Below are 11,171 nucleotides of genomic sequence, written 5' to 3'. Positions count from 1 at the left end.
AGGCACATCTAAAGAAAAAAAGAAGCTCTGCTCTCCCTGTATTTTCTTTGTATATTATAAACATTTATTTAACTGAAGTTGCAGTTTGAGGTAAACAGATATTTTCAAATGTGTATGCTCCAAAAAATAATCATTAAAATGTTTGCAAAGTATGAAGTACACATGGAGTCCTGTGTGGTCTGTGGATCCACGTTTTTTTATAAAAGACTTTTGGCACATAGGATTTTAATCATCAAATAGACGCTTGATATTTTAATTTTTTAGTGTGACGGACAAAATTATACAAAATATATATAAATGATAAATAACCCCCCCCCCCCCAGAACATCAGCAGCTGAACAGATTTAAATCATTCCGCTGTGGTTCGCCATCAACGCCTGTCATGTGTGAAGAAGCAGTCTGTGACATCACTTCCTGTTACTGTCAGCCATCGGCCATCTTGTCGATGGCGGTGAGCGGAGCGAGGATGCGGCTCTTGTTTGTTTCCACAATGTGTCCGTTCTGGATCATCTCGTCCAGGATGATGTGAACTCTGTCCAGGTTGAACATGATCTGATGACGTCACGGGGTCAAGGAGACAACATGCTAATGCTAAACATGCTAATGCTGCCCTTCTGTGTATTTTTGTAGTTTTTTTTTGTCTTATTGTATTTTTTTCCTCTGTAGTTATACTGTGTGACCACAGGGGGCGCTGTTCTGCAGTTGACCATAAAATACATAATGAAGCTAAATGAGGAGATGTTCAGGTTATTTTACAATTATGCAGATGTGTTAGCATCATGCTAACAGATGGATGTGTGCACAGCTGTGAATAAAGGATACGTCCAGTTCACTCTGTTGAGAGACAAACAGACATAGATGATTATTGTTATGAATATACATTAGAAATAAAACTCCATCAGTCTGCTGCTGCTCCTGAACGCACCACGCGGCTGAAGTATTTATCCAAAACCTCCACGAAGTTGTGAACCAGCTCGTAGATGGACAGCTCGTTCTGTGGGAGTCCAGAGGACACACAAATATTCTGCTGACCGTGAAGTGCACACGCAGGTGTATAAATACCGACAGTCAGTGACGGCCTCACCTCGCTGTCCGTGACTCCCACCACGATGTACAGGGCGGCGTACTGTCGGTAGACCAGCTTAAACTCCTTGTACTCCACAAAGGAACACTGGGGGACACACAGCCGCAGACTTACACACACACAGCGATGACTTTAACTTTAAAAGCTGCATACTTCACGGACAGGCGGGGACCTGGTCTTTCTTGCGGCTCAGGCAGCAGCGGACCACGTCGGCTTCCAGCGCCGCTCTCCTGCTCAGCTCCACGGGCTGGTAGTACCTGGACAGTCTGGTCTGACCCTGCCGGTTCACCATCAGCACAAACTTGATCATCCCCTGCGGGAGAGAGGAGAGTGTCCGAGGAGCACGTGAAGGCATCATGCTATCAAGGTTAGCAACAACCCGCTAATATCGCGTTTTAACTGTGAAATATCGCATTTATTATAAAAGTTAAGGTTTATTTTTCCACGTTTGTTTTACTTACTGACAGCTGTTAGCTGGTGTCTGTGGTTAAATGATTCAAACAGGCTGACAGCGCTGCTAGCTTGTTTTAGCCCCACTGTGCCGCGGCTCTAAGCTAACAACAGGAGCTGTTAGCTTGCCACACGCATGCGCAGTAAGGCGTCACATGACGCGCCTTAAAGCCGCAGCTCTCTCTCTCTGAGCTACAGCTGTTCGGTCTCGTCCGGTTCATTCATTTCCATAATCCCATTCAAAGAGGGAAACTTTCATAGATTATAGACTCAGGGCCCACATTTGAAACCATTTCAAGTATTTATTTATTTATTTGTTTTTACAGCTCATGAAACCCATGAGAATCCTGTGAAGGTCCAGCCTCCTGGGCTGTGTCCTGTGGAGGGTTTCCATGATGGTCTCCTGGCCAGTTCCAAGTCTGCAGTCTTCCATATTGAACCAAACTAAATTTAAAGACACATTCTTCACAGTATTCTAATTGTTTGAATTCCTGTTGTGGGTGGTCACGTGATTTCCTGAAGTTTACTTTCACTTTCTCCTCTGGCTGTGACGCAGCTTCTGTCTGGGTGTGAAGGTAACGTCCTCCATTTTCCCCCAGGTTCGCTCTTTGTGGATCTTTTCTCTCTCTCTCTCTGTCTGTCTGTGTGTGTGTGTGTGTGTGACTGAAGGACTTTGTCCACTCTGAGTCCTCCAGCGTGCTGGTCCCTCTCTGTCGCAGCGCAGCGGCCTCATGTTCGGGCGGCAGCTCCGGGCCGCTGAGAGGAGGCGATATTTAGTGTTGATAAGATTGACTTGTTGTTTTTATTTAAACTTGTTTACATCTACTTGATGAAAATACTAATTATTAATATTAAGAAGTCCATTTGATTCAGTCCAAATCCACACGGACCTGTTTACGTGTTAAGAGCCGTTCTGAGTTTCAAAATGTCGCCATGTTTAACAGCACACCTACACCCCACAGGTGAAGAGGCGGAGTCCTGGCAGCTGTGCAGACAGACAAAGGGTTAAAAACAAAGGTTAACAGAATAATCAGAGGACTGCATTTACATTTGTTGTTGACAACCAGCATGAAAAGATGATGGATTCAGGTTTAGATTCAGTTATTAGAGTGATCTGTGTTAAATCACTCACTGCTCACAGTTCCATCCATTTGTCTCTGACAGGAAACCAAGCGGAACCAGGAGAGACTGACGGCTGACCTCCTCTGTTCCTTCCGTCCTCCTCTCCAACATGAGCAGGTATCCGTCACATGTTCCTTAACACAGCTGTGAGCGGATGAACCACGTCCTGATGTGAGCTTGGACACACTGTTTGGACTCTGACTGCAGTCACAGGCAGTGTTTTACCTCCCCCTGGTGGTCAGTCAGGTGTACAGCTGCTCTCAGAGCAAACGTGGCTCCACAGTGACACCAGTGGTCAGAACTTGTACTGTGCCTGGAGACTAAAAGGTCAGCTGATGGTTGTTCTCTCTGTGTACCAGGAATCAGCAGAGACCAGACTCACATGGGCCTGGACCAGGACCAGGACCTGAGCCCAGCTGTGTGTCAGTGAACAGTGATTGTTCAAAGGAGGACATCATTAACTTTGGACTAGAACCTGAAAGCCGGATGAGACGTTCCCTCAGACGTTTAAGGTAACCTCTCCTGTAGAACAGGGTCCATTTCATGAAGCAGCTTATGTGGAAAGTAACTCTGTTTGTTCAGCCTGAAATAAAGGAAACCTTGAATTAAGGAGAAACAGCTGTTTGCTGTGCAGAAATAAGATATAAGCAAATTTAATTTAAGTCTGTGCTGAAGATCGAGGCTGAAACGGTCTGCAAAGTGCCCTTAAAACACAATGAGGAGTAACCCCTTCAACATCACTCTGTCTGTCTGTCAGGTCCCATCTGACACCATACGTACATGGACCTGGACCAGGACCAGGACCTGAGCCCAGCTGTGTGTCAATGAACAGTGATTGTTCAAAGGAGGACATCATTAACTTTGGACTAGAACCTGAAAGCCTGATGAGCAGTTTCGATATTTTAAGGTAACCTCTCCTGTAGAACCAGGAGGTCCATTTCATGTGGAAAGTGTTTGTTCAGCCTGAAATGAGGGAAACCTTGAGTTAAGGAGAAACAGCTATTTGCTGTGCAGAAATATAATATGATTAATATATATACTGTATATTTAAGTCTGTGCTGAAGGTCGAGGCTGAAACTGTCCATTTTAAACCACGATGTGGAGTAAGCCCTTTGACATCACTCCTTCTCTGTCTGTCAGTTACTATCAGACACCAGACTTGCATGGACCAGGATCTAGACCCCGCTTTGCGTCTCTGCAGAGTGATTGTTCAAAGGAGGACATCATTAACTTTAAAGCAGATATGTCAAGATCAAGGCTGAAACGGTCTGCAAAGTCCATGTGGAGTAACGCCTTCGACATCACTCCTCTGTCTGTCAGGTCCTTTCAGACAGCAGACGTACAGCGACCACGTACACCCAACATTCGTTTCTTGAAGTAAGTAAGTCTCGATTCATTTAAACGGCTGCAAACTGCAGGTCTTGGGTCCAGGTGCTGTCATTGTCTCTGTGGTGTAGCAGTTCTGTGGTAGTGTTTGTACTGCTGCTGACGTCACATGGGCTAACTGTTCCTGATTGGTCCGCAGAGTCCACCCCCAGAGCTCAGAGTCTCCCGGTGGTCCGTCTGCCCAGCAGCATCAGACACAGCTGGACTCCATATTTCAGGTGTGTACATGTAGAACAGCTGCTGGTCCATGTGTTGTTGTGTCTCCATGCTGCACTTTGTAGACCAGCGGACTGTCAGTCTGTCCAACATGGACCTGATGTTTGTGTCTCTCTGTTCCAGCTGCTGGAGGACAACATCCTCACTTTTGTGAAGGACGAGCTGAAGAAGATCCAGAAGCTTCTGAGTCCAGATTACCCAGAATGCTGTGAGAGCCAGAGGGAGGATGAGGAGGATGAAGAGCAGAGGAGGAGCAGAGAGTCCTTTGTGCAGATCACGGTGGACTTCCTGAGGAGGATGGAGCAGGAGGAGCTGGCTGAGCGTCTGCAGAGCAGTAAGAGGATTTATTGAATTCATGGACAGGATGAGGTTCTGAGGCTGATTATTTGGCTCCAAACATGATTATTAAACCAAACAACCCTATTTTGGTCTCTTGTGTCCACATTTGGCCAGTGTCTCTGTAGCTCAGTCATGGTTGCACCAGTGTACACACATACACACTGTCAATGACATCCAATGAAGTGCTGACGCACTACCACAACCTAGCTGCAGTTCATCTTATGGCCACAGGTGTCACTATAACTTTCTTCTTATATTCAGAACCTAAAATGTTGACGTTGTTTCAGAGTCACCTGTCAGATGCCAGTTAAAACTCAAGTCTAACCTGAAGGAGAAGTTCCAGTGTGTGTTTGAGGGCATCGCTAAAGCAGGAGAGCCGACCCTTCTGAACCAGATCTACACAGAGCTCTACATCACAGAGGGGGGGACTGCAGGGGTCAACGAGGACCATGAGGTCAGACAGATTGAAGCAGAATCCAGGAAAGCACACAGACCAGAAACCCCCATCAGACCAGCAGACCTCTTCAAAGGCTCACCTGGAAGACAGGAACCGATCAGAACAGTGATGACACAGGGAGTGGCTGGCATCGGGAAAACAGTCCTAACACAGAAGTTCAGTCTGGACTGGGCTGAAGACAAAGACCACCAGGACATCCAGTTCACATTTCCATTTACTTTCAGAGAGCTGAATGTGCTGAGAGAGAGAAACGGTTCAGCTTGGTGGAACTTGTTCATCACTTCTTCCCTGAAACCAAAGAGGCAGGAATCTGCAGCTTCCAGCACCTCCAGGTGCTCTTCATCTTTGACGGTCTGGATGAGTGTCGACTTCCTCTGGACTTCCACAACACTCAGGTCCTGACTGATGTCACAGTGTCCACCTCAGTGCATGTGCTGCTGACAAACCTCATCAGGGGGAAGCTGCTTCCCTCTGCTCGCCTCTGGATCACCACAAGACCTGCAGCAGCCAATCAGATCCCTCCTGACTGTGTGGACCTGGTGACAGAGGTCAGAGGGTTCACCGACCCACAGAAGGAGGAGTACTTCAGGAGGAGGTTCAGAGAGGAGGAGCAGGCCAGCAGGATCATCTCCCACATCAAGACGTCACGGAGCCTCCACATCATGTGCCACATCCCGGTCTTCTGCTGGATCACTGCTACAGTTCTGGAGGACATGTTGGAGACCAGAGAGGGAGGAGAGCTGCCCAGGACCCTGACTGAGATGTACATCCACTTTCTGGTGGTTCAGGCCAAAGTGAAGAGGGTCAAGTATGAAGGAGGAGCTGAGACAGATCCACACTGGAGTCCAGAGAGCAGGAAGATGATCCGGGCTCTGGGGAAACTGGCTTTTGATCAGCTGCAGAAAGGAAACCTGATCTTCTATGAATCAGACCTGACAGAGTGTGGCATCGATATCAGAGCAGCCTCAGTGTGCTCAGGACTGTTCACACAGATCTTTAAAGAGGAGAGAGGGCTGTACCAGGACAAGGTGTTCTGCTTCATCCATCTGAGTGTTCAGGAGTTTCTGGCTGCTCTCCACCTGATCCTCTGTTACACCAACAGGACCACCGAGGGGCTGGAGGACTTCCTGGGAGACGACTACAGACATTCCTCTCTGGATGACTTCCTGAAGAGAGTCACAAAGAAATCTCTGCAGAGTAAACATGGCCACCTGGACCTGGTGGTTCGCTTCCTTCATGGCCTCTCTCTGCAGTCCAACCAGAGGCTCTTAGGAGGCCTGCTGGGTCAGACAGAGACCAGACCAGAAACCATCCAGAGAGCCATCAACAACCTGAAGGAGATGAACACTGATGAAATCTCTCCTGACAGAAGCATCAACATCTTCCACTGTCTGATGGAGATGAACGACCTCTCAGTCCACCAGGAGATCCAAGAGTTCCTGCAGTCAGGGACCAGATCCGAGAAAAGGCTCTCTGACATTCACTGCTCTGCTCTGGCATACATGCTGCAGATGTCAGAGGAGGTTCTGGAGGAGCTGGACCTGAACAGGTACAACACATCAAAGAAAGGACAACTGAGACTGATCCCAGCGGTGAGGAACTGCAGGAAGTTTCGGTGAGTCTGTTTTGTAAAGAAAGGAAGTACACCCTGTTTGAGTTCTATGGTGTCGGTGTGTTATGCATTGGTACACAACAAATCATGATTCTTAGCAGAGTCTAATATTACGTAGTAAAACCTCAGATGAACAACAAATATGAACCAATGTAGAGAATATGTGTGACAACTAAAGTCCATCTCATGATTCAACAGCTTCTAGAACTACGTTCATTTGGACTTTATCAGTCTGCTGATTCATTGTCCTGTGTAGGCATTGCATGGTCTGAACTTTGGGTGCTGGGAGGTCCATTGCAGAATGACGGACTTCAAATAGTTTGGAACTGTTCGAATGTGCTTAATATAAAGCGTCTTGAATTATAACATGTCTTTGTATTTGTGTCATGGCAGACTTTCGGACAGTTGTCTCTCTGAGACTCACTGTGAAGTTGTGGCCTCAGCACTGCAGTCCAACCCCTCCCACCTGACAGACCTCGATCTGAGCTACAACGTCTTAGAGGATTCAGGAGTGACGCAGCTGTGTGCTGGTCTAATGAGCCCGCACTGTAATCTGAACACCTTAAGGTCAGTGTACAGGTTTATGAGGAATGGAGATACAGTTTGTGCAGATAGGAAGGCACCTTATCCTTAAACGTTTGTGGTTGTCTGGTCAAATCGTTAGTCTGGTGTTCACATATACATTAAAGGATTGCTGGTGTCCATAGTAATCCATTCTGGCCATAGTAAAACCTTCTATACTCTAACTCTTGGTGAGAAGTTCAGATCAAACTGTTACTCTGAATTTCCCCTTGTCCTATAAAATCTAACAACTGTTTTTGATGATATCTGTTTTAATAGCATATTAATTGTAATAAGACATGATATTTTACATCAAGGCATCATTTTTGTCAACTTTATGTGCTGTTTTCAGGAACTTTGGTTTGCTACACTTGAGTAAAACACACGTTTTGAAATGACTATCAAAACTTTTTTACTTCTTTTGTTTGAACTTGGGTTTTTTAGGATTGTCAGTGGTTTGTTTTGTTCTTTATTCAGGTTGATTCGCTGCAGTCTGTCAGAGATCAGCTGTGCCTCTCTGGTCTCAGCTCTGAAGTCCAACCCCTCTCACGTGACAAAGCTGGTCCTGAGTTACAACGATCTGCAGGATTCAGGAGTGAAGCAGCTGTGTGGTTTTCTGGAGAATCCAGGCTGTAGACTGCAGACTCTGAGGTCAGTTCAATGAATTACTATCAAAGGTATATTTTCTAATCACTGACTGGACTTCAGCACATGTACTGGGTCTGTTCAGAATTTTTTATCAATAGAATTTCTTGGCGTAGCCAATGGGTGGAAGGGGCCTGGTAGCTTCAGGAACCTCGCTCTCTTCTTTGTGGGTAATGTGGTCCTTTTGCCTTAACTGTGACCTCTAGATGAGGTTTGCAGCCAAGCTTGAGGGGAAGGAAAGGGTGGACAATGATCAGCACCTCTGAGTCAGGATGTCATTGGTCTGTGCTGGAATGAGTATGAGTGTTGCAGACATGTTATGTCATTTGTCAAGTCTGAACTCACCCGGTTGTACGTTCAGTTTCCATTCATATCTTTTATTCTTTATTCAGATTGAGGAGCTGCAGTCTGTCGGAGATCAGCTGTGCCTCTCTGGTCTCAGCTCTGAAGGCCAACCCCTCCCATCTGACAAAGCTGGACCTGAGTGAGAACATCCTGCAGGATTCTGGAGTGAAGCAGCTGTGTGGCTTTCTGGAGAGTCCAGGATGTAGACTGCAGACTCTGAAGTCAGTCTACTGTCTGTTACTACTACAGAGTGTTTAATAACTAACTGAACCTCACATTACGTTCACGTTATGTAGAAAATGTCCTCTGTCTGCTTCCTGTCCCACTCATCTGATCTATAATTTAATGTTTGTCTTGTTTGCTTCAGATTGATCAGCTGCAGGTTGTCAAAGATCAGCTGTGCCTCTCTGGTCTCAGCTGTGATGTCCAACTTCTCCTATCTGAGACACCTCCACCTGTGTGGAAACAAGCTGCAGTACTCAGGAGTGAAGCGGCTGTGTGAGCTTGTGGCGAGTCCAGACTGCAGACTTCAGACTCTGAGGTCAGTGTTAGTCAGTTTGTGCCATTTTCAGCTGTTTTGTACTGAACACTGTCCTGGAAAGCAGCAGCCCTCTCATTTCCTCTGTGATTCTGGACAGACAGACAACAGTCGATCAGTTAGATGAACCAGATCTTTGTTGTGCTTGTGTACTTGAGTTGATGTGTCTAGGAAATAAAGCTGCATTACAGCTGACAGCCTTATAAGATGTCCAGACGTCCATCAGCACACAGTCTGTGAATGGGACAGCAGGACGTCATCATTGAGTCTGTGATGGTGATGACTCGGCAGTCTGTCTCCACTGAGTGATGCAGCCCTGTTAGCTCGGAGCTCAGTGTGTTCACTCCAACACGTTAGCATGAGAGCTGAAAGGAAGCAGCTGCTGCACTGCTGCTCTGAACAGGACTGAAGTCCTGCTGATGGAGGGAGGCTCTGTCAACACTCACTCACCTCCACACTCCTTCTCTCTTCAGGTGGGAGTGTTGAAGGAGGATGAAGTGTGCCCGAGGCGTAATCCAAGAACCCACCGAGTCTGGACGCTGTGGTGTTTCAGTGCTGTGTGTCTGTATGCTCCTAAACGAAAGAAGACCTCATGAACATCAGATGCACCACACCCACGGTCTATCTGTTACTCCGCATGCTTCTATGTTACTTGTTTTGTTTGCACTTCAGAATGACTAAAGCAAAATCCTTGTAAGGTAATTGTCTTCACTTACAGGGCAATAAACATGATTCAGATTCAGATTCGGATTCAGATGGCCCACACTGGCAGAAGCAGCAGCTGCTCTGACTTCATCAAGAGATTCTTCCTTCTGTTTCCTCCATTTATTTGAATGACTTTGGAGCATGAGCAGGCAGCAGGTTTCACACAGAGCTTTAGATTTTACAGCATTGCTGGTGTTTAATATATACAGTTGTTTTTGGAAGTTTAAATTCAAGGATTCAAGGAACGTTTATTTTCATACCAGCTCACATTTACATTTATGTGGTGGAGGTGACGGAGAGGAGGATGCTGAGGAAACTCCACAGGAGGTCCTTCCTGCCAGTGGCCATCAGACTGTATAACTCCTCCCCTTTCTGTAGGAGAAGAGCTAGATAATCATGTCAGGCATCACTGTCATTCCCTCCACTTGTCTATATTTATGTTTACTTAGCACCTTATATCTCCATATCTGTATCCATGTATCATATATTGTGCTCATACTGCGTACTGTACTCTGATTGGATTATAGTGACACTTGTACTCTTATACTCTGTACTTAACTGCATTTAATGTAACTTGATACCTCTGGCACAATAATTTCCTCCAGGATTAATAGTCTTATCTTATCTCTCTTACTCTTGTAATTAATGTAACTTGATACCTCTGGCGAAAAAAATTCCTTTGGGATTAATACAGTTTATCTTATCTTATGATATGAACTTAGGACTCAGGTTCTGGTTTAAAGCCACAACAGATGAACACAAAATCAGAGCAGTCCCTTCAGTGGTACATCAGCAGAGTGAAGAGGATTCCTATTTAATAAGGGAAGATTTCATCATGATATGTAATGAAAACACAGTCAGGATTACAGAAGTGACCCACTTATTAATTAATTGTAAGTGTAAACTAAGATTAAAAACAGTCCTGTTTTCTTCACTGTGGAGGGGTACGACTACCACAGTTTAACCACTAGGGGGAAGCATGACAGCAGAATAACATCTGCTGGTTGCACAGGTGCAGGAAGAAGACGAGTAACTGGGCACATACAGTCTAATCCAACAAAACCTCTGAACTGTGCTTTTCAAAAAGACTTAGAAGTATTTGTTATTACATCCTCCATTACCAGCACAGTTTATGTGCTGTATTTAGTCTCTGTTGGGAATTTGCCTTGCTGTGTGGAAACTCCATCCATCCATCTTCAAACCGCTTATCTGGGGCTGGGTGGCGGGGGCAGCGGTCTAAGCAGAGACACCCAGACTTTCCTCTCACCAGACACTTCTTGGGAATCCGGAGGCGTTCCCAGGCCAGCCCGGTGTCCTGGGTCTCCCCCGGGTCTCCTCCTGGTGGGACATGTCTTGAACACCTCCCCAGAGGGGCGTCTGAAACAGATGCCTTAGCCTCAGTACTTTATTCAGTGTTTCATTACTGCTTTATACTTCTTATACACTTATGTTCTGTGTATTTATTCATGGGTGATGCAGATTTCTGGCTCCTGTCAAGGCCTTTATATTCTCAACATGCAGCTCTCTTTCTCACCTGGAGAAGCCCGGCAGCACTGTGAGAATCACCTTCTTTGATTTTTCCAGTGCTTTCAACACCATCCAGCCGGCGATCCTGAAGGACAAACTGGTGCAGACAGGGGTGGACCACCTGCTGTCAGAGTGGATCAGGGACTACCTCACAAACCGACCACAGTTTGTGAGAGCCCAGAAC

The 11,171-nt window shown here is 46.1% G+C and overlaps 1 protein-coding gene, 1 long non-coding RNA gene and 1 pseudogene across 2 annotated transcripts; 1 reads left to right on the top strand and 2 right to left on the bottom strand.

Moving 5' to 3' along the window:
- Positions 1-41: 41 nt before the first annotated feature.
- Positions 42-1,670, bottom strand: ap4s1 (adaptor related protein complex 4 subunit sigma 1). The gene is made up of 6 exons (XM_028395568.1): positions 1,546-1,670; positions 1,257-1,397; positions 1,085-1,171; positions 926-994; positions 823-834; positions 42-552 (listed from the first exon to the last, which is right to left on the bottom strand). The coding sequence occupies exons 2-6, from the start codon at positions 1,392-1,394 to the stop codon at positions 424-426; spliced, it is 435 nt and encodes a 144-aa protein (XP_028251369.1). The 5' UTR covers positions 1,395-1,397; positions 1,546-1,670; the 3' UTR covers positions 42-423.
- A 152-nt stretch (positions 1,671-1,822) lies between these two features.
- On the bottom strand, positions 1,823-2,900 carry LOC114427480 (uncharacterized). The gene is made up of 2 exons (XR_003669461.1): positions 2,667-2,900; positions 1,823-2,519 (listed from the first exon to the last, which is right to left on the bottom strand). It is a non-coding gene; the product is annotated as an uncharacterized LOC114427480 (long non-coding RNA).
- LOC114427452 (NACHT, LRR and PYD domains-containing protein 3-like) lies at positions 2,654-9,834 on the top strand (annotated as a pseudogene).
- Positions 9,835-11,171: the final 1,337 nt, after the last annotated feature.

This window comes from Parambassis ranga, chromosome 22 (genome assembly GCF_900634625.1).
Source record: "Parambassis ranga chromosome 22, fParRan2.1, whole genome shotgun sequence".
In the NCBI taxonomy this organism is placed as follows: Eukaryota; Metazoa; Chordata; class Actinopteri; family Ambassidae; genus Parambassis; species Parambassis ranga.
The sequence above is the reverse complement of the archived record's forward strand: the minus strand, read 5'-3'. Positions and strand labels throughout refer to the sequence as shown.